The 26,693-nt window shown below is 36.3% G+C and overlaps 1 protein-coding gene, 1 long non-coding RNA gene and 1 pseudogene across 31 annotated transcripts in view; 1 reads left to right on the top strand and 2 right to left on the bottom strand.

The window, feature by feature from the left end:
• The window catches only part of LOC149050665 (extended synaptotagmin-3-like), a 38,391-nt gene extending 11,937 nt beyond the window's left edge, over positions 1-26,454 (top strand). Inside the window, exons 1-14 of one of the 29 annotated variants that reach the window (XM_089198218.1) lie at positions 14,901-17,494; positions 18,193-18,255; positions 19,791-19,857; positions 19,972-20,065; positions 20,445-20,500; positions 20,658-20,775; positions 20,964-21,067; positions 21,466-21,586; positions 21,761-21,809; positions 22,231-22,281; positions 22,446-22,535; positions 22,975-23,059; positions 23,206-23,280; positions 24,523-26,454. In XM_089198218.1, the coding sequence (XP_089054344.1) occupies positions 21,531-21,586; positions 21,761-21,809; positions 22,231-22,281; positions 22,446-22,535; positions 22,975-23,058 (330 nt within the window). In that variant the 5' untranslated portion in view covers positions 14,901-17,494; positions 18,193-18,255; positions 19,791-19,857; ... (3 more) ...; positions 20,964-21,067; positions 21,466-21,530 and the 3' untranslated portion in view covers position 23,059; positions 23,206-23,280; positions 24,523-26,454. The other 28 variants (XM_089198228.1, XM_089198227.1, XM_089198217.1 and 25 more) reach the window with 28 other exon arrangements.
• Positions 1-26,693, bottom strand: part of LOC149050645 (uncharacterized) — a 404,897-nt pseudogene that overhangs the window by 140,463 nt on the left and 237,741 nt on the right. The window lies entirely within an intron of this gene.
• Positions 22,288-24,110, bottom strand: LOC149050666 (uncharacterized). The gene is made up of 3 exons (XR_016184351.1): positions 23,949-24,110; positions 23,272-23,387; positions 22,288-22,552 (listed from the first exon to the last, which is right to left on the bottom strand). It is a non-coding gene; the product is annotated as an uncharacterized LOC149050666 (long non-coding RNA).

The following is a 26,693-nucleotide window of genomic DNA, read 5'->3' as shown; positions in this document are numbered from 1 at the left end:
AGGTTTTGTCATTCAACACTAAGGTCAAACCTCAGTGCACGTGTGTTTTTATTGCTTGTTATTTTTGCCATTATTCTTCGGATGATCTTGTAACTGGACTTACATTGAAGGAATAGAACCATTATGGATATTGTTGCAATTTTTGAGGTCATGGACTAGGACACTTGCTTGTTTGTAAGGATTTCTCATATGGTATGGTATTCAAGCAGGGTGCTGAGTGTAGTTGATCAGATCAAATAAATTGTGAATTGACACCGAATTGATGACTCTTACAAATACCATTATTCCAGTGGAACAATTACCTCTTTAGAAAGGAGGTGATAAGCACTTCCTCTGTAATAAGCACCCCCTCTCTGATGAGCACCCCCTCTCTAATAAGCACCCCTTCTCTAATAAGCACCCCCTCTCTAATAAGCACCCCCATGGAGACATGGATTAGCCTACGTGTAGCCGTACCCTCCCCTCCCCTCGCCAAGTACGGCTACACGTAGGCTGGACATGGATGAACCAATTTTGAAGAACCTTGCTGTCGAGGATGGCGTTAATAGATAGTCGAAAAGCCTTAAAGTTGTTGACTATATAAAAATAATCATATTTCTGTTCAAAAGAGTCCAAAATAACTGCGAGTATTGGGAAAACGGCACTAAAGTTCTGGGTGCTTTTGATTGGTAAATCCGGGTTAAAATTTTGAAATACAGATTTGCAGTAAAAAATGAAAAGCAAAAACGGATTTCGACGCTGAAAAATCTGTCCCCAAGGTGGATTTTCATTAAAAATCCCGAGCTAATTTATATATTTTTTTTTTCGTTTTCCTTTTTGGATTTCCCGGAAAAACGCAAAACATGGAAATCCATGAGATCTGTAGTTAGATTTCTTAATTGAGATCCACTAGGAGGATGGATTTTTCAGCGTTGAAAGTCGTTTTTAGATTACGTGTTTTACCGCAAAATCCGAATTCCCGATTTCAAAATCAAAATCCAGATTCGTTGAAGTTAAGAACTCAGATTTTTCTTAAAACAATGTCTTCTTTCTGATTGGCCAAGACTAGCTCTCAACCCAGTTTCTTATCAGCCACATTCAAAATGGCGGACGAGCTGCCACGAGTTCAGGACTGAAAGAACCGATGTCGCACTGAATAGTCAGTTTATTTTGACAATTGTGTTACATTTGATGACGGATGATGATGACCAATCCTAAAAGTCGTCTAATCTTCAATTTGTACATCGGATGTGTTCAGTAACGTCTTTCTACCATGTTGAAATTCTATTGTTTACCGGGAACCCCTCGACAGGTGAGAGATCTTTAAAGAACTTTGACAATGAAATGTATGTTTTTACATAGGAACGTTACTTACTCATCTTCACAAATGTTGTACTGATCACGAAGGAATGGGGTGATGGACAAAACAATGATCTCCTGTCCACAGACTTAGTTACGCCCGTTGGACAACTCTTCGATTTCTTTTGTTTTGTTTTCGTTAATCAGAACAAACTCCACGAAATTTGAGCGATTATTTTAAACATTCAAAATCCTCTCCTCGAAATGTAGCGTGTTCCAAGTCATGTTACATTCTTCAATGTCGGTCACGAACTGAGGCGAGAAATCGATAATTTTAATTGTCCTTAAGCTTCAGTATATAGATTTTACGCAGATGCAAAATGTATTTTTCATGTACATCAGTTGGCATGGCTTTGTTTGGAAGGACTTGCATATGTTTTGGAGGACTTGCACTTCCATTTTAAGCCGCATTGTAAACATATTTATGATCAAAAGAGCAACACCTTTCATTCTTTTTGTTTAATGATTTTATACTAAATGAATTTAAGATTCTATCACGGGGTTTTCTTGCGAGAATGATTGCTTATCACAGGTTATTAAGTATTAAAATAAGTGCGAAAAAGTGACAGAAGGTTAATCCCTTTTACAAAATTCAAATTTTTGATTGAGTTCCTTAAAGTGGACCTCAAAAGCCAATGTGTCTCATCAGATTTTTAATTTAGTTTAGTTAGACATTGTAGAACCTAAGTTTCAGTTGTACTCTGCAGGCATCAAGTGGTCTCCCCAGGAATTTTTAAGGCAAAAGACAGAAATTGTAATTTCTGTGGCTTTCGGAATAATTCTCACCAAAGTATCTTTTGCAACAAGTTTCATTGTAATCAGTTATCCCTTAGCGTGGCTCTGTCCTCTGGAACACTTTCTTGTAGACAAAGAGACTTGAGAATGTTTGTTATTTATAAACTGTGTGGTGTAGGAAATGAATTTTAAAAGAAATTAAATGAATCTTAATTTGTAAAACTTCTTTTAAAATGAAGAATTTGGGATAAATTAGAACAAGTAACAGATTGTCTCTGTTACTGAGTGCCTTTTAAACTATAACAGAAGCACTTTGAATGTAGATTGTAGTCACCTTTGCTTTTCTTTTTCATGAATGAGTTAAAACTGGAAAACAGAAGAGCATTAAGTATCTTTCTTTTAAAAGACATAAATTTAGTTAAGGCAATTTCTCTGAAAAAAAATTGTCGAATAATTTTCCTTAAACTTTCCTTAAATGTTCCTTACAAATGTCTCTTCAGAAAAATACATTAATTTTAAAAAAAGATAAGTCAATGTGCTTGTTTAGGAGATTAAATAACGGGCCACACAACAATCAATGAGTGTCATTTCATCAGTTCACAATACATTTTGCTGCAGGTGGAAGCTAAGGTTTTTAAAGTAACCCTTGAAAATAACTTTATATGGTACATAGAAAGTTTGGAGCATATGGAACAATTTCATATATAAATTATAGGAAAATCAGGCAAATTTAAATGACATAGACTTAAAATGTTCCTTGAGTCGTTCCTTTCAAGATTATAATTTGAATCCTCAAGTAAAGGGCTAATTTGTACATGCTTTATGGTTTATCTTTTTTACCCTTTGGAGATTTTTTTTTAAATCCTCAATTTAAAGGGGATAAATGGTACATGAAATTTATGCAATAAAAAGTATAGGTCACCATGCTTGCTCATAGAGCTAAAGATGGTCGTACCTCTTTACCTGGTCCATGGATTGGAAAACAATACCATGTTACATGATTTTAATGTGCAATACAGGATACTTGGTGATAAAGCGAGGAATCACCCTAACATTTTCATGCATTTTAACTCTGAATCAAGACACGAATAATTGGTTGGACTGCATGGAGTTTTCTTCTGGGCTCATTAAGGCAAGAAAATGGGGGTTAGTTAATTTTATTAAGGTAAGCAGTGGCCAAATCAATCTAGTCATTTGAGTGAATTTTTTTCATGGCATGAGATAATTAAATGCTGATATTTTTAAAGGCAGATTGAAGTGATAATGATAATGATGCTGTGATGACTTAAGCAGCAAAAGTTTGGGTGCAATGGACAACAGGCTAGATTTGTTTGAACTTTTTTAAGGAAGCTACTTCATAAAGGCAAAAATAAAAGTTCTTGGGTAATCTGTTTTAAAATATTTGGTGACATGATCTGTCTGTGGTGTAGTAAAGGAAAAACACTGTTGAGAATGACAAGAAGATACCGTTCTTTTTTCAATTAATGTAAAAGTAGGAGAAGAACCCAGCAATGAGAAAAGGTAGAGTAAAATATAATACATGTAACTTGACTTTTCTGACACATGGACGGTCTCATTTTGAATGACAGATTTTTAATCCTGGTGCTCAATTGGCTCAGTTCAAGCCTAGGTGTTAAATAGTTTCTAAATTAGTCTGCCAATGATCTTTGTAGATCTCCTTGAGCCTTCGTTTTACTACACCTTGTATCTTAAAATATATGTGGAATACTATTGTAAATGTGACATTCACATGAATTTTGCCAGCATTATTGGAGACATTGTGGCTGAGTGGTTGGGGCACTTGACTCGTACTCTTGTGGTCCTGAGTTCAGCTCTTCGCCCTGTTACTCACTGGATTTGTTTTTGGTTGCTCCCAGTTTAACTACTAGGCTGCACTTTGTAAAAAGCCAACTGGCTTGCCCGTGTCCAAAATATCACAAGTTGTGTATAAGGATTCTCACTTCAGATAACCGAGGGCATTAACGGTAAACATTGCTACCTCTGTGGTGACTGTTTTTTTTCCCTTTGCATCTTAAATTTCAAGATTTCATAAGTTACTCTGGTTCTACAGACAAATTAAAGAGCATAGTAAAGAAAAACCAATGGAATCACTCACTATTCTGAAAAGTTGATTGATTAACACTGTGAGCTTGAAGAACCAAAACAGACAGAGTGTCCCCTATGATTGTTCATCATAAAAGAATTAATTATTGATGATACTTTCACAGAAGATGTAAAACAGTTGGATTCCCTCTTGAACTCAAGACGTGTTGCGGAAACGGGAAGAGCAAGAAATGGCCATCAAGAAATGTAGGAACAAAGAGGACTGTATGACTGATGAAATGAAAATGCTTCCAAGAATTACTACGGAGGATGCTACGCCTAAAGAAGTGAGTTATAGGTTAGCATGAACCAATGAGTTAACTGTTAAAATCAATAGCTTTTCTTACTGTTTTCAAAAACAGGTACCAAGTGATCAATACCGTAATGATTCGATTTGGCGCCCTCGTGCTAAAAGCACCCCCTTTCTAATAAGCACCCTCTCTAATAAGCACCTTCTCTAATATAATAAGCACCCCCTCTAATTAGCGCCCCCTCTAATAGGCACCTGCACATTCGAGGGTGGTTCATCTTCCTTTAATTGCTTACTTCAAACCGATTGTTCCACGGGAACTGATCAGATTCCAACTACATTCATAAAGCTAGAGGTTATATAACTGAAGCGTACTTCCCAAAGCTTTGGAAGATCGCCAGAGTGTCGCCCAAACCCAAGGTAGACAACCCAACGACCAATGACGAACTAAGACCAATCTCGATATTACCGGTGTTTTCTAAGGTGTTCGAAAGGTTGGTCGGCTGGCAGATGTCGGAGTTCGCAAATAGCGCCTCTCTTCTTCATGATAACATTTCTAGTTTCCGTAAAGGGCACTCTACCACTACTGCCCTTCTTTGAATAAGAGATGATATAAAGCTCGCTATGAAAAGGAAAGAGGTCACCTTGATGGTTCTCGCCTATTTTTCTAGGGCTTTTGATACGGCTCGTTTCAAGACGACGCTAAAGAAATTTTACAAACTTGTCTTCTCCAAAAATTATTTGAAATGGCTCCTTAGCTGTTCGTCTGGTCGAACACAATTCGTACAAATTGATGACACTAAATCAGCCACACCTCAAATTGTCACAGTTTGGAATACCTCAATGATCGATCCTTGGGCCGATGATCTTCAATTTATATGTATCATACCTCCGAGACAACCTCGATCCATCCACGTCTTGTTCTCAGTACGCTGATGACACATCCCTCTACACCCACTGTGCAGTGAGGGAATTGGAATCACCGACGTATGATTTAAATGAATCCCTTACCAAACTTGGATCGTGGTCTTAGGACTCTAACCTTGCCTTTAACCCTAATAAGACCAAATTCATGGTTCTCTCCACCCAGAAAATGTCATCCCATCACAAATTAGCAGATTGCATACTTAATCTCACTGTCGGAGACAACTCTCTTAAGCGAATCGAATCTACAAAGTTTCTCGAGGTTAACATCCACAGTAACCTCAAATGGGACGACCGCATCAAACATTTAGCTGCTTCATGTTATGGTACCTTAGCCACGCTTAAAAAAGTCAAGAACTTTACTAATTATAAGTTAAGAAAGCACCTTGCCGAATTGTTAGTTCTATTACGCTTAGACTTAAGTGACTTATTGTATTTTACCCGCTCAGTGAAAATCTGCTTAAAAAGCTTCAGCATATTCAGTTTTCCGCTGCCAGCTTTGTCACGGGTCACCATGAATACTCTACTTAAATTAAGCTGGTTACCAATGAGTGAGCATCGGGACTGACATTTACTTAAAGCAGCGCACAAAGCCCTGTATGATGAACATTGGCCCAGGAATCTGAGTCGTGAAACTGTACAACACGGTAGATGCTTACGTTCCAGCGAAACTGTTAACCTTAACATACCACTGGAGTCAGGCACATTTCAGGACTGTGCCGCTAAGCGTTTTAACTCCCTCCCGGCTGCAGTGAAATCCTGTCCGGACTTTAACGCCTTTCCAAAAGAAACTCATAAAATTTTTAAAAGCTGCAGTAGATGTTTCTAGAGATGCGCATGTAGATATTATTATAAGTAATTCTGATGTGTGCACAGTTCCTTCAAACGAATGATCACGCCTTCAAATTTTGTGACGACGATTTCTTGGTTATTCGTTCTGGCCAGGAAAGATCCAAGGACAGTATGTCCGTTCAACAGTCTTCTTGGTTCTTTTCAAATAAACATCAAAGCTTTGTTCGGAACAATTTGCTGGTTCTCAAAAAATTAAATAAGTGCTGTGTTCCATAATAGCGCCCTGTTTCAAATAAGCGCCATCCCTCTCGGTATCAAGAGTAAATAAGCGCTCCGGGCGCTAAATCGAATCCTTACGGCATGTACAAGAAAAATCAATATCGCTGAGCTTTTTTCCTACTTGATTTTTTTCCCACGACGAAGAAAAGCTATAACAATTGCCAAAGCGACAATGGCTTCTGACTTTTCAGGCTCTTAAGTCGAGGATGAGGGAAAGAGTATTGCAGGAAGAAAAACAGCAAAAAGGGGGAGGGGGTGGGGAAGAGGCAGGTCCCCGCCCACACCACTCCCCTACTTGCCGCTTTATTCAAAGCTAATTCCTGTCGTGACCGGAAGCGAGTTGTGTTACCTTTTCATGTTACGTGCATGAACTGATTGCGAAACGCGTGATTGTAACAATAGGCTATTCATCTTAAGGAAAAAATACAGAATTACAGACAGATGAGATCGATTTTGGAGAGAGTATACCACGACGTGTACCCACAAAGTGAGAGCTGTAAATCGTGAGAAATATTAAATCTGGTGAAAATCTTCATACGTGAGAGTTTCCTTTGTCGGCGAGCACCATTTCCCGACATTCCAACAGGAAACTCTTCACTAACTATATCGACAATCGGGCACGTAATCAGATTAGCTATGTAATGGGCCAACAGGTTTTAGATTGATAACAAGTAACATGACACACGTTCATGCTACCAAAAACTCAACTGCACTTCGAAAGGGTGTCTATGTCAATCCCCCATTGTCAAAGTCTCTAAAAAACGCGATTGGTTAATTGATCAGATCACCCACGTCTCACGTGAATACCAAAAACATACCATAGAGGAGGGAAAGACAAAACTTGTTTCCGAAATACTGACGAAAAAATTAGAAAGCTTTAATGACCAGGATTTGTAGATATACTTTGTTGAGAAAGTGCGAGGTCAAGATGACTGAACATGAGCTCAATTCCTCAGTTTCGAAGTTTTTGTTTCGGTCTATAACAGCAATTCAAAACGACAAGACCAAAATCCCACTATCCTGTACACCCGAAAAAAAATCAATGAATAAAAAATAAAAATAGAAAATTTGCAAACGAAACTTTTTTTCTTTTTCTTTTTTTTTTTTTTTGCTGTCTGTCTGCAACACTGTCGTAAAAATTGTTGGGAAAAAATGTTTGCTGTTAAAAAAGGGGAAAAGGAAGAAATAAAACTGCAATCCTGTTTTATCAACGCGCATTAATACAGTAAAAAAGGAAGTACATGTCACTGTCAGTGGGCTCCTGTCAATGTACATGCCAGTTGGCTACGAAACTTTCTAATAAAATTAATTTTTTTTCCAGGGCATAAAGATGGTTTCTGGGAAAACGTCGTGGTCAATTTAGCAATGGCAAAGAAGAAGTTTGAAAGACTGCTCATTCACAAACTCATTTGAGCCATATTTAAGGAACTTCTTCTTGGACTTACTCAGCTATTGTTCTCAACTGAGGCCCTTGACCTATTGTCAGAATTTAAAAAAAAAATAGATTTTGAGTTATAAAAAAAAAACATTATTACTTCATTATCTCGTGGTCGAATCAAATGCATTTTGTTGAAAGTGAATCATAAGAATAATTTAAATGTTTCAAGAGAGAATAAAGGCCATTATTTTCTCTTGACTGTTTCAAGTGTTATTGTCAGTGAGAAAATTTCCCAGAAAGTGGAGACATGGAGTAGCCTATGTGTAGCCGTACCCTACCCTCGCCAAGTACGACTACACGTAGGCTAGGCGTGGATTAACCAATTTTGAAGAAACTTGCTGCCGATGATGGCCTTAATAAGATGGTCGAAAAGCCTAAAAGCTGTTATAAAAATAATCTTGTTTCTATTCAGAAGAGTCCAAAATAAGCGCGAACACTTGTGGAATATTAGTAAAACGGCTCTAAAGTTCTGGGTGCTTTCGATTGGTAAATCCGGATTAAAATTTTGAAATAGAGATACCGGATTTTGTTGTGAGAAATGAAGAGCAAAAACCGATTTCGACGCTGAAAAATCTGGCCTTTTTTTTTCTTTTTATAGCCAACGATTAACCTCAGAGAGACCCCTTCTTGAGGAGATCCTTTTTAGATTTCCCGGAAAATGCAAAACATAGAAATCCGTTGAAAATCGTTTTTGGATTTCATGTTTTACCGAAAATTCCGAATTCCCGATTTCAAAATCAAAATCCAGATTCGCAACAGTTAAGCACCCAGATTTCTCTGAACACGGCGTCTTCTTTCTGATTGGCCTAGACTAGCTTTCGACCCAGTGTCTTAGCAGCCACATTGAAAATGGCGGACGAGCTGCCGTTAATTTAAAACTGAATCAATGTCACACTGAAGAGTCGGTTTATTTCGACAATTGTAGTACATTTGATGACGGATGATGACGAATGATGATGACCTGTACTAAAAACTCGTCTGATCTTCGCCTTGTACATCGGATGTGTTAAGTAACGTCATTCTACCATGATGAAATTCTAATGTTTATCAGGAACCCCTCGACAGGTGAGAAATCTTCAAAGAACTTTCAACCGATTCAATGTCAATGAAATGTATCTTATTACATAGGAACGTTACTTAATCATCCTCTAACAAATGTTGCACTGATCACCAAGGAATAGGGTGATGGACAAAACAAGGACCTCCAGTCCATGGACTTAACCCCGTTCAGGACAACTCAAATGAACTACCCTAACATGAACCAACCCTTCGATTTGTATTTTTTTTTGTAGTTAGTCACAACAAACACCACAAAATTTAGGCGATTATTTTAAACATTCAAAATCCTCTCTTCGAAATATAGCATGATCCAAGTGATGTTACATTCTTCAATATCGGTCACGAAGTAAGGAGACAAATCGATAGTATTAAATGTCCTTCATAATATAAATTGACGCAGATACAAAATATGTTTTCCACGTACATCAGTTGGCATGGCTATGTTTGGAAGGAGATTATTTTTATAGGTTTTGCACACCCATTTTAAGCCGCATTGTAAATATATTTATGGTCTAGAAGAGCAACTCCTTATTTCTTTTCGCTTTTTCTGATTTTCTTATACTAAATGAATTTAAGATTCTATCATGGTGATTTATTTCGAGAATGACTGCTTATCACAGGTTCTAAAGCATTAATATAAGAGCTAAAAATAATAGACTGTTAATCCATTTTACAAAATTCAAACTTTTGATTGGGTTCTTCAAAGTTGACCTCAATAGCATTTAAATGTAATCTGGCCAATTCGTCTCATCAGATTTTTAATTTAGCTAAGTTAGATGTTGAGAAACCTAAGTTTCAATTGTGCTCTGCAGGCATCAAGAAGTCTTTCCAGGGATTTTTAAATTAAAAGGCAGAAATTGTAATTTCTCTTGCTTTTGGAATACCTCAGCAAAGTATCTTTTGCAACAAGTTCATCACAATCAGTTATCCCAAAGCATGTTTCAGTGTCTTTTGGAACACTTTGTTGTAGACATTTAAGAAACTTAAGAATGTTTGCTATTATAAACTGTGTGCTGTAGAAAATGAATTTGAAAAAAAACTAAATGAACCTTAATTTGTAAAACTTCTTTTAAAATGAGAAATTTTTGATAAATTTAAGAACAAGTAACAGATTGTCTCTGTCACTGAGTGCCTTTTAAACTACAACAGAAGCACTTTGCTTGAAGATTGTTGTCACCTTTGCTTTTCTTTGCAAGAAAACTTCTGAATTGGCATGATTTATTTCGTGTGAACCAATTGAAACTGGAAAAAAGAAGAGCATTCAGTATCTTTCTTTTTAAAGACATTAAGTTAGTTAAGGTGATTCCTCTGAAAAACAATTTATTGAACAATTTTCCTTAAACTTTCCTTAAATGTTCCTTGCTAATGTCTGTTTGAAATAATACATAAATTTTAGAAAAGATAAGTCACTGTGCTTGTTTAGGAGATATAATGGGCCAAACATACCCCATTTATACCAGTACTGGCACTAATGATGTGTGTCATTTAATCAGTTCACAGTACATTTTGCTGCAGGTGGAAGCTAGGATTTTTTAAGTAACCCTTGAAAACAACTTGATACAATAGGTAGAAAGTTTGAAGCATATGGAACAATTTGATAAATAATTTGTGGGAAAATCAGGCAAATTTTAATTACATAGACTCAAAATGTTCCTTGGGTCATTCCTTTCAAGATCATAATTTGCATGCTCAAATAAAGAGCTATGTGCATGCTTTTAGCCTCATCTTTTTCCCCCTTCGAAGAATTGTTTTTAAAATCCCCAATTTAAAGGGGATAAATGGTACACCAAAAATTATGCAATAAAAAATATAGGTCACCATGCTTGTATAAGAGCTAAAGACCATCATACCTCTTTACCTGGTCCATGGATTGAAAAACAATACTATGTTCTCGGAATACACATGCGCTCTTTCCCCTGATTACATGATTTTAATTCACATTACAGGATATACGGTGATAAACTGAGGAATCACCTTAATGTTTTCATGCATTTTAATTCTTAATCAAGAAACTAAGAATTGGTTGAACTGTGTGGAGTTTTCTTCATCGTTTTGCTCATCAAGGAAAGAAAATGGGGGTTAGTTAATTTTATTAATTATGGTAAGCAGTGTCCAAATTAATCAAGTCATTTGAGTGAATTTTTTTTCATGGCACCAGATAATAAAATGCTGATGTTTTTAAAGGCAGATTGAAGTGATAATGATAATGATGCTGAGATGACTTAAACACCAAAAGTTTGGGTGCAATGGACAACATGCTGGATTTGTTTGAACTTTTTTTAAGGAAGCTACTTCATAAAGGCAAAAATAAAAATTCTTGGGTAATCTGTTGTAAAATTTTTGGTGACATGATCTGTCTGTGATTATCAAGTAAAGGAAAATCACTGTTGAGAATGACAAGTAGATACCATTCTTTTTTCAATTAATGTAAAACTAGGAGAAGAACCCAGGAATGAGAAAAGACAGAGTAAAATATAATGCATGTAACATGACTTTTCTGACACATGGATGGTCTCATTTTGAATGATAGATTTTTTAATCCTAGTGCTTAATTAGACTCAGTTCAAGCCCAGTTGCTAAATAGTTTCAATGATCTTTATTGTTCTCCTTGGATGTTAATTTTACTACACCTTGTATCTTGAAATGTGTTGAATATTATTGTACATGTGACATTCACATGAATTTTGCCAGCATTATTGGAGACATTGTGGTGGAGAGGTTAGGGCGCTGGACTTGTACTCTTGTGGTCCTGGGTTCAACTCTTTACCCTGTTGTTCACTGGATTTGTTTTTGGTTGCCCCTAGTTTAACTCCTAGCCTTTGCTTTGTAAAAAGCCAACTGGCTAATGCCCTTGTCCAATATATCACAAGTTTTAGATAAGGATTCTCACTTCAGATAACCAAGGGCATCACTGGTAAACATTGCTAGCTCTGTGGTGACTGGTTTTTTTTGTTTAATATTTCACAAATTACTGAGGTTCTACAGACAAGTTACAGAGCATAGTAAATAAGTACCACTGGAATCACTCACTATTCTGGAAAGTTGATTGATTAACACTGTGAGCTTGAAGAACCACAACAGACATAATTGCCCTTATGATACCTACACAGAAGATGAAAAATGGTTGGATTCCCTTTAGGACATGTATAAATCAGCTCAGGACATGTTGCAGAAACAGGAAGAGCAAGAAATGGCCATTAAGAAATGTAGGAACAAAGTGGATAACTGATGAAATGACAATGTTTCAAAGAATTATTACAAAGGATGCTACACCTAAACAAGTGAGTAATACTTAAGCATGAACTTTTGAGTCAACTGTTAAAATCAATAGCTTTTCTTACTGTTTAAACAGGTACCACTGATCAGCACCATAATGATTTGATTTGATGCCCTCATGCCATTAACCCTTTCACTCCCACAAGTGACCAAGACAGAATTTCTCCTTACAGTGTCAATACAATATCAAGCAGGCAGGTGATGAGAATAGAGGAGAATATCAATCATGGGATTATTAGTTGATCCAATACCAAATTCTCTGAACTAACACCATAAGAATTGTATGGCAGATAGTAAGGAGAATTACTAATTAGATCTTGGGAGTGAAAGGGTTAAAGCACCCCCTTTCTAATAAGCATCCCCTCTGATAATCACCCCCTCTAATAATCATTCCCTCTAATAAGTACCCCCTCTAATAAGTACCCCCTCTAGTAAGCACCCTTTCTAATAAGCACCCTCTCTAATAAGCACCTCCCTCCATATTATGTAAAGAGGCTGCTGGTTGTGACCTACCAATCCTATCATGGTTCAAATACAGAGGAACTGAATATTCTCCTCTCTAAGACAAAACCCAATTACAGTTTAAGGAATTCTTTAAATATAGAAGAGCCAAGACCAAGATCTGAAATTGGCAGGTCCTCTTTTAAACACAGGGCTGCGTTGGCGTGGAACCTTCTTCTGCATCATGTCAAAGACTGTGCAATTTTAAGATCTTTTAAGATTAAGCTGAATGCAAAGAAACATCTACTAAATAGCATAAATTTTGCCAGAGTTTCCTTCTGTGTTTCAATGAAAAATGGTGATTTCCTATATTTTTAGATATTTATTTGTTATTTATAATGATTACATCTAAATTTATCTAATCAGTATTGTATTTAAGAAAAAAATTTATATCTCGTTCACTTATATTTTTATCCTTACCTAATGTGACAATATTTAATTAGCTGTAGTTAGGCAGGTCCACATCAGGACTTCGGTCTTGCCAATTTTCATAACCTGCATTGTTAAATAAAGATGTATGTATGTCTGTAAGCACCCCCTCTAATAAGCGCCTCCCTCGAACTCGTTTTTGTTAATGAGCGCCGCTGTTCTTATAATCACCCCTATCGAGTGTGAAACACTCTCATTGCGATAAGCGCCCCTATACCAATTAGCGGCACTATTCTGTGTCAGTGATAATAATGTTAGTGTACCTGCACATTTAGGGTGAAGGTGGTTCATCTTCCTTTAATTGCTTAATCACTTACTTCAAACCTTATTATACAAAAACAGTGGTCTTCGTCTCAGACTCTCAACTATAATGTCCATGTGTGTGCACAGTTCCTTCAAACGAGTGATCTCGCTCCAGGGACAGCATGTCCATTCACCAGTCTTCTTGATCCGTTTCAAACAAGCGTCAAAGCTTTTTTTGGCATAATTTGCTGTTTCCCGAGAATTAAATAGTGCCGTCTCCCTTAAAAGCGCTCCGTTTCGAATAAGCGCCCTCCCTCTAGGTATCGATAGTTAATAAGTGCTCCGGGCGCTAATTTCGCCCGGAGTACTAATCATTACGGTATGTAAGAGAAAACTCAATATCGCTGAGCTTTTTTCATACTTAGTTTTTTTTCCCCTGACGAAGAAAAGCTATAAAGTTTGCCAAAGCGAAAATGGCTTCTGACCTTTCAGGCTCTTAAGTCGAGGATGAGGAGAAGAGTATAACGGGAAGAAAAACAGCAAAAAGGGGGAGGGGAATTAATACAGTAAAAGACGAGTTGTATGTAGATTTACATGCCAGTGGGCTACTCAACTTTCTAATAGATTTAATTTTTTTTCCAGGGCATAAAGATGGTTTCTGGGAAAACGTCGTGGTCAATTTAGCAATGGCAAAGAAGAAGCTTGAAAAATGCTAATACACAAATTCATTTGAGCCATATTTGAGAAACTTCTTCATAGACTTCTACAGCTTTTGTTCTCAACTGAGGCCCTTGACCTAGTGTCAGAGTTAAAAAAAAAAGGTTTTGCTGTATAAATAAATCAACATTATTACTTCATGATCTCTTGGTCGACTTTGGTTTCATGTGTAGCACCCTCATTCACAACTTCCTCAATTAAATCTTTCCGGCTCGTTCGGTTCGTTGCTCAATCTAAGACTACATGACAGCACTTTCCAAAGAATCACTACTTTCACTACTTTCATAGTAATTTACTTTCTAAACTGTTTGTTTGTGTTTGAAGATATGTGAAGAGGAGCCCTGTTGTGTGGGAATTTTCTTTTCAGATTTCCTTTAACCAGCTTCAAGATATCAACTGAATGGAAATTCCATCTCCAGTTTTAAAAACCATATAATTTTCGTTTAAGGTAGTAAGAAGTACATTATTATAAGATAATGACATTGACTGTGCCTTATGATTTTCAGATTTCTCTTACCAGTTTAAGGATATCAGCTTAATGGAAATTCAATCACCAGTTTAAAGATATCAGCTAAATGGAAATTCAATCACTAGTTCCAAAAACCATATAATTTTCATCTAAGCTAATGCGGAGAAGTGTATCATTATGAAATGATCACATTGACCACGCTTTGTCTCCCAAAGATGATCTGCCTTAACAATTAGATGCAACAAAAAAATTTATATTTTTGATGCGAATAATGAGTCAGAGTAGCAGCTGCTTGTGAAACGCACGATGTGGTTTTCGCGAGTCGATAGCTTGCGGCCAGATCACCATGTTGATTTTCGAATGGCAGCGTCGATGGTCAACTTCTTACCTCTTGAATTTTTTTGGCTTTGAAATCTGAAACACGGTAGTACAGATGTAATTTTTAGATACACTTTTATAAGTAAAGAAAGAAATCACTCGGTAACAGATCCTTTAAGAAGAGTAGATAGTACTGTTGTCTTTCCACTGCTGTCATCAAGCCAATGATCATCAAAGAGGTAAGTCTATAATAGTTAGATCGGTTCTTTTAAACCTTGTCTATCGGCTTATCTGCGTACATCACTCAAATCCATTTTGTTGAAAGTGAATCACAAGAATCAGCTAGATGTTTCAAGAGAGAATAAAAACCATTATTTTCTCTTGACTATTTCAAGTGTTTTTGTCAATAAGAAAATTTACCAGAAAGTGGAGACATTGATAAGCTTACGCGTAACCTTACCCTCCCCCTGCCGAGTACGGCTACACGTAGGCTAAACATGCACCAATTTTGAAGAAACTTAGTGCTGATGATGGCCTTAATAAGATAGTCGAAAAGCTTTAAAATTGTTGGCTGTGTAAAAATAATCTTATTTCTATTCAAAAGAGTCCAAACAAACTGCGAATACTTGTGGAATATTGGGAAAAGGGCTCTAAAGATGTGGGTGCTTTCGATTGGTAAATCCGAATTAGAATTTTGAAATACAGATTTTGTATTTAAAAATGAAAAGCAAAAACGGATTTCGATGATGAAAAATCTGTCCTCAAGATGGATTTTGATTAAAAATCCAAAGCTATTTTTCTTTTCTTTTTATAGCCAACGGTTAACCTCATTGAGACCCCTCCTAGAAGAGATCCTTTTTGGATTTCCCGGAAAAAGGCAAAACATAGAAATCCATGAGACCGGAGCTGGGTTTCTTAATTAAGATCCACTTTGAGGATGAAATTCCCTGCGTTGAAAGACGTGTGTTACCGCAAAATCCGAATTCCCGATTTAAAAATCAAAATCCGGATTCGTCGAAGTTAAGCACACAGATTTTTTTAAACACGGAATCTTCTCTCTGATTGGTCTAGACTACATGTAGCTCTCGACCCAGTTTCTTAAAAGCCACATTCAAAATGGCGCATGAGTTGCCGTGAATTTAGAACTGAAAGAATAGATGTCGCACTGAATAGTCGGTTTATTTCGACAGGTGTGTAATGTTTGATAACGTATGATGGTGACCTGTTCTAAAAAACTTGTCTCATCTTCACTTTCTACATCGGATATGTGAAGTAACGTCTTTCTTCCATGATGAAATTCTAATGTTTACCAGGAACCTCTCAACAGGTGAGAGATCTTCAAAGAACTTTCAACCGATTCAATGTCTATGAAATGTATCTTACTACAAAGGAGCATTACGTACCAATTTTTTAACATATTTTGAAAGCATCGATCACCGAGGAATGGGGTGATGGACAGAACAATGTCCTTCAGTCCATGGACTAAACCCCGTTGGACAACTCAAATGAACTACCCTAGCAATTTCACCAACCCTTCGATGTTTTTTCGTTTCGTTTTCGTCAGTCACAACGAACACCACGAAATTTAGGCGATTATTTTAGAAATTCAAAATCCTTCCTTCGAAATATAGCGTGGTCCAAGTGATGTTACATTCTTTAATATCGGTCACGAAGTAAGGCGAGAAATCGGTAATATGAAATGTCCTCTGGTATTAATATAGATTGACGCTGATACAAAATGTATTTATAGGACTTGCACAGCCATTTTAAGCTGCATTGTATACATACTTATGGTCAAGAAGGGCAAACCCTTTTTTCTATTTTTTAGTGATTTTCTTTTTCTTAATGAGTTTAATATTTTATCATGGTGATTTATTGCAACGATGATTGCTTATCACAGGTTGTTAGGCATTAAAATAAGAGCTCAAAATTAATAGAAGGTTGATCCCTTTTACAAAATTCGAATTTCTGTTTGTGTTTCTTAAGGTTATTTTTCGTTATGTTCTGCAGGCATTAAACATTCTCCCCTCAAATTTTGAATTAAAAGGCTGAAATGTTAATTTCTCTGACTTTTGGAATATCTCAGTCACCTCAGTATCTTTTTCAACAAGTTTCATCATAATCAGTTGAAAATCCCACAGCATGTTTCTGTTCTGGAACATTTTCTTGTGGACAAAGAGACTTATATGTAAGAATGTTTGTTATTCATAAACTGTGTGGTGTAGAAAATGAATAATTTTTGAGATAACACTAAATGAACCTTAATTTGTAAAACTTCTTTCAAAATGAAGAATTTGCAATTATTTAGAGCAAATAACAGCCTTTCAAACAGAAACACTTTGCTTGAAGATTATAGTCACCTTTGCATTTTCATTCCAAGAGAACTAATATGAATTGGCATGATTTATTTCATGTGAAAGAGATTAAACTGGAAAAAAGAAGAGCATTCAGTATCTTTCTTTTAAAGTCATTAATTTACTTAACATATTTTCATGCCTTTGAACTCTGAATCAGGACATTAAAAATTGGTTGAGCTGAATTAAGGTTTTTTCAGGGCTCAGTGAACTTAGTGAACTTTCATCTTAGTTTTGTTTTAAACCTTTGGCACAAGCGGGACTGATGTGTGAGTACCTTCTGTAACTTTGTTTTTTCTAATTCAGTTTTCCAGCATTGGGCGAAAGTATTCAAACAGATATTTTATTGTAATGACACATATTCAATTGATTTGAGATTTTATTAAGGCCAGAATTGTTTCCAATGCACCAGCCACCATTTAGATAAGGACGATAGGCTGTTACCAGCTACCAAATTCTTGTAACTCTTTGTACTTTAATGTAGTTTGTATTGGTTTATTTGTATTGTTTATTATCATTCTAATCTCGTTATCGGCGTTAAGGCCCAGCTTTTTACACTCAATTTCTGTTTATATATTTTGCAACATTTTGTTGGATTGATAGAACTTCATTGCATTATTGTTTCAGTTTACGATTGTTCAATTGATTGATTTACTGATTGTGAGATTGATTGTGATTTGTGGTTAGTGGATTGCTTGCAAGATTAAAGATTTGTGTAAATAGTCAACTTTGGTTTGTTACATTCTCTCGATTTGTAAAATAGCCCCAAACACCTCACTAACTGCATCTTGGAGCAACACCAGTTGAAATCTTATGAATTAGATTTTTGGTTGCCACAAGCATTACAGATAGAATCTGCATTCATCATCCAACCAGAATCATATCAGGATTTTTATGTTAAATCAACATTTAAGTCCTGTTATTTTTTTTCTCCTTTAACTGTTTTTATTTTATATTTTTTCTTAAGTTTGTTTGTGTTTTCCCTTGGCCCAATTGGCTTTAAAAACCAGGTCAATAATTATATGACAAGGTAAGCAGTGGCCAAGTTAACAAATTTACATTGCATGTGATAACTACATGTAAATGCTGATACTTTAAATGGCAGACTGAATTCATAATACTGCTGAGATGACTAAAGCAGCAAAATTTTGGATGCAATGGACAACACGCAAGATATTTTTGAACTTTTTTAAGGAAGCTGCTTCATGCAGATTAAAACAAAAATTCTTTAGCTGTAAACTGCCCCTTATTAGCTAGGCCCTTGGTTATAGGTCTGTCTACCTGTGAACAAAAAGTACATTTGATTGTAAGCCTCCCCTCCCCCTCTTGGATATAAGCACCTCTCTAGCTTTTCTTGTTTTAGTGATAAGCAGGAAGCCACTGTTGTAAGTTAGACATTATTATTTTAATTAAAGAAGCAAAGACAAACTTCAAGGAAATCAAAGTCTGAACTTCCTTTTTGTTATGTTCTAGTTTTGTTTGTGTTGTTAGTTTTTTTTTTTTGTTCTAATTGTATTGAAATTAGTTTGAGTTATTAATGCAATACATATTTTGATCAGTGCTGCTATAGCTTGTGCTTTTTCTGTTCTGGTTAATTTAAACCCTGTTAGATATACATTGTGTTTGTATTGCCCTCCATTTGTAAGCCTTCCATTTATAAGCCCTCCATTTATAAGCCCTGCATTTATAAGCCCTCCATTTATAAGCCCTCCATTTCTAAGCCTTCCACTTATAAGCCCTCCGTTTATAAGCCCTCCATTTATAAGCCCTCCATTTATAAGCCCTCCATTTATAAGCCCTCCATTTATAAGCCCTCCATTTATAAGCCCTCCTAAAACCTCTTACAAAGTTGCACAAGCACAGGCATCAAATGTGTCAATTTATTGTATAGTATTTTTTTCTGCTTAATATGTGTCTACAGCTGTACATGTTACATTGTGTTGTGGTGGGTCACTAAAATGTGAATTATTATAACTACAGTAACTGTGAACTCTCAAAGTTACTGGGCAATGCATGGTTTTCAGTTGCACAAAGCTAGAAAACCAGATGTCAATGCCCAGAAATAATTATTGTGGGTAAAATGTTTTGAGAAAGTACATTCACAGGCTTAATATTGTGCTGGCTTCACTTTTTAAAACATGATTGCCTGAGGCTTGAAACCACCTTCTTCTCCCTCCCCTCCCTTATCAATTTTGTTGTGTTTAATTTTTCACTGTAAATTGTACATTGCATTAACGCTAATGTTATCTGGAAAAAAAAAACAGTCATTAAACAGCATTGAAAAATAAATAAGGACTCGAAAACAGTTTACTATGCATGAATATGCTTAGACAGATGCTTAGTTTATATTTAGCTCTGTTGCATTAAATTTTTGTCCGTGATTTTAGATTGCCTTATTTTTAACATTGTATTTTTTGGTTTTACCAAATTCTCAGTGCAAAAATGATATGAAATGTACAGCACAAAGAGTGAAAATTTATATTTAGATCTCAGAATTTAGAAAAGATAGAAATTTTTTTTTCAAAATTTTCTAATTTTTGTTTTATTTATTTTCAATGCTTTTAGTTATGCTGGGGACTGAGACTTTGCATTATCTGTCAAGGGTATCAGTGTTGGCATTGAAGATCTTCAGGTATATTGTATTTATTACAAACAGAACATTTTTTACCTGCATGAGTTGTTTGAAACTGGAATTCTCATTTATTATCCTGCTGTTTTCTTATGGTTTTTTTTTCATCCCATTCAGCTTTGTGGAAGTCTGTGTGTGATTCTGTGCCCTCTCATTCCAGCTGTTCCTCTTGTGGGTGGGCCAGGTGTAAGTCTTCTTTCTTAACAGACTGGTAAGTCGAAAATTAATTGAAACAAATTTTTGACAAGAAAAGTTGTTTTTTTAGGTTGCCATAATTTATTACAAACTGAATCAGGTTGGATATTTAACAAATACATTCCATTTTGCAGTAGGTCTGTTCAGTTACAGACCACAGATGTCAAACTGTGGTAAGAAAAAAAAAAGTGGCTCTTAAGTTGCAGCCGAGTGTGTCTGAGTGTTTCAAGACTGTAACAAGGAATCCAATTGTTTTATATTATAAGGAAGTAAAATGTTGTTCATAGTGATGTAATCTATGCCTCTGTCCTTAGATAGATTGAAAGTAAGATCCAATCAAATTGGGTGTATGATTCAGCTTATTGTAAATTTTGTTTTTGTTTTATTCTTTACAGGACATAGACTTTGACTTAGCAAACATGGAAAATATTCTTGATATTCCTAGTCTGAGGTATGCTTCACCCTTCAGAAAACTTGCATGGGCAACAGTAGATGTACTTAATATATGATGAATCATTAGTTGTAGTAAAGTAGACATGATTTATAAATTAAACTAACTGGATTAGAGTGATGTGAGGTTCTGTAACTTCCCTATCCCTTTTTTTCAGTGACATGATCCATTGAGTATTACATGATGTTGTGGTGGGATTTGTGGTTCTCCCAAACAGGATCACAGTTCCTTTGACTAACATTGATCCATATGAACTGAAATACCCCTTGCCTGATGTGAGTGACTTGTACTTATCATTAGGATTTTTTTTTTCTGCAAATTGTCTTTTATTGTGCCTTAAGACATGTTTAAAATGATTATTTAAATTTAAATAACTCAGTAGTACTGAGTACACCAAGTGTACACATAAGTGAAGTTTTTAAAGGTTTTTGACAATTGATTTTGCTTTCTCTTGTCACTCCAGGGTGTCCTTCGCATTGAAGTCCTGGAAGCTAAATAGACTTAATCAAGAAAGACATTGTTATCATATCTAAAGGTTCTACTGAGATTCAAATGTTATTCTTAGAGGTATGTGTCAAAGCTATGGAGATTACTGTATGAGCTAAAGATATGAAAGAGCCCTTACTGACCAGCAGTAATATGTATCCAAGTGTCTTTTGGTGCTTGTGTCACTGAAATTTTTCTACCTCAGTTTCATGGAAGGTGAATCATACTTAAAGTCTGAACTCCTCTGAAAATTCTACTTCTGTGTAAACTTTTTTGATTGTTTAATCTCAATTAAATAGAATCAGCAATCAGTGAGGCATAAATTTATTAATTATTATGTCATTTTTTGGATTTCTTATTTTCTTTGCCCCCATGAGGAGATAAATTCATTGGGACAAGATCATTGTTTTAGAACACCAATGAGTATCTTACTGTATGTGCACCTGATAGCTCATGATGATATTTCTTTCTGTTGCCAGTGGGAGCCAAGACATTCCACACAAAGACAAAGGACAACACAGTGAATTGGATATGGAATGAATATATGGAATATTTCATTTCTGATTGTTTATATGAAGGCCTTTGCAGAAAACTCACATGGTCAGAAAATATAAATTGGTGTCTTTGATGAAGACTAAGTATCTGATAATGAATCTCTTGGAACATACAGTAAGTAATCATCCAAGTATGAATTAGTAGAAAGCAACTCATATCTCCAGTTTTTACATGTATGTGACTGTTTTGATGTTGACAAATGATGTTTTATCTCCTTAGTGTTGAGGCTGACATTGGTACAATTGTCCAAAAATGCAATGTTGAATTGGTAAGTTGCAAATCTTTCGCTTATTAAAGAGTTGTATGTCATATTCAGTAACCGGTGTTAGGAACCTTTTTTAACACCGTGTGATTTGATATAGCATCTAGAGCAATTTTTATTTGATTGTTGAATTAAAGCAACCCAGGATTGCACTGGGTTTACTTCTTATGGTCTGTGATTGGTCTTGAAAACATCAGTGCTACCTTCTGAGCCAAACACATGCAAAGAGATAAAACTTATAGTGATTTGATCAGTGACACTTTCCTCTACTTTGGGTACTTTACCTGTTTTTTCTTTCAACTGAGTTTACATTCACAGGTTCATTTTAATAATTCTCCCTTCCTGATTGGCCATTGTGATGAATTATTGGTTTAAACACTCAGATTAAAACTCCTAGAAGTGATTACCATGTAACTTCTCTCTATAGTATCCATACATTATACAGCAAACAGGTAATGAGAACACTCAAACTCATCAGGTACAATTTACAGTATTACATTGATTGATACCCAATTCTCATAATCAATTTACAAGGAAATGTGTAGTAGCCAGAGGGGAGAATTGATGATCAGATCTTGAGAGTTAAAGGGTTAAATTCACTCAGTTTATTCTAACCTGTAATTATGTAATTTTTGAATACAGTGGCTTCCACTAGAGAATGTGAAGAGTGGCCAGATCAACTTGAGATGCACATGGTTCACACTGACTGCCAAACCAGAGGATCTCTCACTGGTAAGTTCACAGTCAGCCTAACAAAAGGGTTGTTTTCATATATGAGGACAAGTTGAATAGAAAAACCAAATCAGTGCAGTGCAGTCAAAGAATAGTAAATGGAAAGCAGAAGTTGTGGACCTGTACTTTTGAGAATGGGTGTGTGAGTTGGTTCCTTCTGTGTGTTTCAAGGCTCAGAAACAACTTTTCACCATTTTCTGTCTGTAATGTTCAGCACGTCTAACAACTTTGGCACACTTTGGAAGTACAGTAGTCAGTGGGAGAACTTATTTTTTTACTGACTGGCCAGGCTCAAAAAAACAGGACCAGTTTAGCAAGAACTGCACCTTGGTCCTTTATATATGTAAGCAGGACCGACCATTTGTTTAGGCAGACCAAGAGGCAAAGATCTTGACTGTGTATTATTTGCTTGTTTATTAGTTTTATTTTTTGTGTACAGCCTGACCAAGCCATTATTGGTGAGGAAATGTTAGTGACAGCAGCTCTTTTTGTTAAACTGGACTCAGCCAAGAATCTTCCCTAGAGTAAGTGTGTGATTTGGTCTCTTCTTTATTTGATAGAAAAGAAAATAAGAATGCAAAATCTCTGCTTCTCAAAATACACTGCAAGACCACACAAAGTGTGAAAGGTCACTGTTGTTAACTTTTAATGTAAATTATAATTTTTTTAGGTAACACATGCTGCCTGTGGCACCACAAGTACATTCTGCAAACTTACTGTAGGAAATATTACTTACCAGAGCAAGGTAGGTCACACTTTTGATTGATCATCCATAAGCTATTGTTTCCTGTGTATCATCACTGAATTGTCACAGATACAAGGTCCCACAGGTTGGCACACTATGCTGTTGATCTATGGGATAAGGGAGTTTAGTTTCCAAAAAAACAACTATGCTTTGGTTTTGTTAACTCAGTTGATAAAACTAATGGTGGATGTTACCCATACCATTTACATGTCAGTGTTGGTGGTTGTCTTATTGAAGGAAACTCTTATTACTGTTGTTTCTTACTGTTACAAGTACATTTCTCTTGTGTTGGTGTAATGGAAACCACATATCATAGAGTACACACTTGTTTTATGTAATTTGATCATTACCAGATCAAGCTTTCAGTAGTGATGCTGGGCACCACTATTTATAACCCCTGTCCAAATCTTTTCTTTTTAGCATTTGAAGACAAATGAGATTTCCCTAGTTTTTGTTTTGAATTTTGGCCTCATAGCTCAATTAGTGCTACTGCACTCAACTAGTATTTAGGAGGTGTTGCTGGCTTCTTTTCTGCAATTGCCTAAATTACAGTCCACCTGCAACGACCATTTCTTTGCCTGATTTTCATCTGCAGCTCAAATTAAATTAATTTTAAAAAAATTATGATTAGAATTGTCAATGGGAAAGGAGAACGCCATAAAACTTGCCTCTCAATGAGTGTCTCTGTACCTCAGTTGCTAGGAGTAGCCAACTAGTATCTTGAAGGCTCTGCGGGTTCAAATCATTTCAAAGCCTGAATTTTTTCAGGTTTCTTTTCTGCAGTTTCTTATTAACAATAAATTACAGTCTACCTGTGAGGATCATTTCTTTGCTTGAATTTCATCTGAAATTTATTCCTTTTAAAATTATGACTTCTGAAATAACTGAACAACTAGTTAATGTCTCCATTTGCTAATAGGGATATAAACTGAGATCATTTCTCTCATGTAATTGCTGCTTTCTTTGTAGCAACTGACACAATGTCAGTTGGTTAGAAATAGATTACTGACGTGTATTTGGAACCAGCTGTAGAGGTTTGAAGTAGGTTTAACAACTCAGAGAAAAAGATTATATCTTTGATTATTCCTTTTAAAATTGTGGAAATTCCTGAAATGGTCATGAGCATCAGACCTTGAATAACTCTCACTAAAATGGGGAAGAAAGAGTATAGTCAGCTGTAGAAATAAATAATCAGACCTTGATCTCATATCTTACATGTACGTCATTTTTATCCCATAAAAGCGGACTCAGTACTCGTAAAAACGTAGAAGATGGATTCAAGCTGTTGTGTGCGAGGCGGCTCGTGTAAAGTTAACATGCCATCTTTCTTCACGTGTCCATTGAAGAGAGTCGCCTGGAAAACTGATTCAAAATGGCCCTTTGAACGTTCCAGTTTCGTTGTATAACACGGAGGACTGCAGAGTGCTGACCTCGCCTTTCAGTAAAAGAAGAAGCCTAGCAGGCAGCGCGCTCTTGAGGCTCTGACTGCTCCACGTGATCGGCTGGGCCTGCAAAAACCACAACTGCAACGGCAACGGGAACATTACTAAACATAAGGTTTAATGAATAGAACAATGGCTTTGTAGGTGCGTTATAAATTTTTCTAAATTTCTCTGCGTCCTCTGCAAAACTACAACGTGAAATCACCAAACTCTGCGTTTTTTGGAGAACGTGACCGACGACGGCTAATTTTTTAATTTTCTATTTCTAATTTAACGGTGTTCCTTATTTAGTTTCAGATAGATTTAACAGTGAAAAACAAACTAAACGACTTTAGAGTAACGCGAGACTCGTAGGTAAAATAGAGGTTCACTTTTTAACCGACGTTGTCCACGGCATCGCCGTCGTCGTTTCTTAAACTCGCTATTGTTCATGTGTGGCATGCGATTTGAACAATAAATTAGCGAACTACGGCACAGGAAGCTAGTTTGTGGTGGTTTTTGTTATGGAATAGACACGTGTAAGTAGGTTGAGTGAGTCTGTGAGTTTTAGTCTTTCTAAGTGTGTCTTTCGGAATCAATCAATCAGTGTTCGTCAACAAAGTCAAAGTGTTTTTAAATAACATGTTATCTTCCAATATCCTCTGACTTATTTCGCCTCCAATTGTTCTAATAGTTCGTTATAGGTGCGCCGTGTGCGCTGCCTCCCAATCGTTATCCAGTTTCTTACACCGTTTCTTAACAGGATCTCAACTAAGAAATCCATCTCAGCCATTTGGATTCAAATCACACCTTCAAATCATCCCTTGTTCTGAATGTAGTATTTACGTCATGCTATAGAAATGCAGCCGATCGAGAATAGCTATGTATACCTTGGCGGCCGATGCAAATACCGCGGTCGGTTGAACAGTGGTTTCTAGTAATGTTATGAGGAAGTCCTCACCGGTTCCAATTTCCCGCCGAAAACAAGATGCCTAGTGCGACGGTTCCCTAACTTCCTTTTCACTTTCTTTTTGTTTTTTGTTTTTGTTTGTTTGTTTGTTTGTTTTGGGGGGGGGGTACGGCTACACGCAGATTAGGGTTTGTTATATCGAAAACCTCGATTTGACGAATTTGCGGAAAAACAACCAAAATGTTCGTTAAATCGAGGGATGGTTAAATTTTTTTTTCGGTGGTGTGACGTCGGGCATTTCGGGATCGGAACGATTACTGTAATTAACATTTGTGCGTTAATATCTACATGAAGGTACAGTACGCTGTACAGGTCTGTACATAGCTACAGCACCTTGTTTTAAAAGCACGGAGGACAAATTTCAGTGGAAGTCACTAGCAAACAGAGAAACAAGGGTATTAAAGAGGTAATTCCTGCCTCTTACAAGTTTAACTACAAGAAGCCTTATTGTAACTAATAAGAGACAGAGAGGATAAAGCGGATCTGTAGATGTGTCAATAGTGTCTGTCGGCATTCGTGGGATTTATGATAATCACAAATCTCGTTGTTTTGTCATTGCGTTACTGGCTATCTTAGAATTTTCTATTATACTGACGCAAATGTACGTAACGGCCATTAAGTAATAATATCTACCATCCGACATACTTAGTGGCTTCAAGAAATTCTCGTATCTGTATACGAACGAAATTATTAACTGCGCCGTTACCTTACCGCCGTCGGCATTTATAATGAGCTGTTAACTGTGACGTCCTATTGTTATAGAATCAAAGGATTTTGATTCTTGTTGGTCTGTTTTGCATTTGTCTTTTGTCACGTGTTGACATTTGTTCATTATATCGGGGTATATTATACGTTTGGGCTTCTGGATTGTTTTCGTTCTACAAGGATTTCCTTATATCGAGGTTCTTTCTTATACACTTAACTGTAACTTTGGTCGGGCTGAAGACTATCGTTCGTTTTATCGAGGACTTCGTTGTATCGAAGCTCGTTAAATCGAGGTTCCACTGCGCTTTAAGTTGCAT

The sequence above is a fragment of the Pocillopora damicornis genome, chromosome 2 (assembly GCF_964200805.1).
Source record: "Pocillopora damicornis chromosome 2, jaPocDami1.2, whole genome shotgun sequence".
NCBI classification, from domain to species: domain Eukaryota; kingdom Metazoa; phylum Cnidaria; class Anthozoa; order Scleractinia; family Pocilloporidae; genus Pocillopora; species Pocillopora damicornis.
Note: the sequence above shows the minus strand (reverse complement) of the source record. Positions and strands in the feature narration are given on the sequence as shown.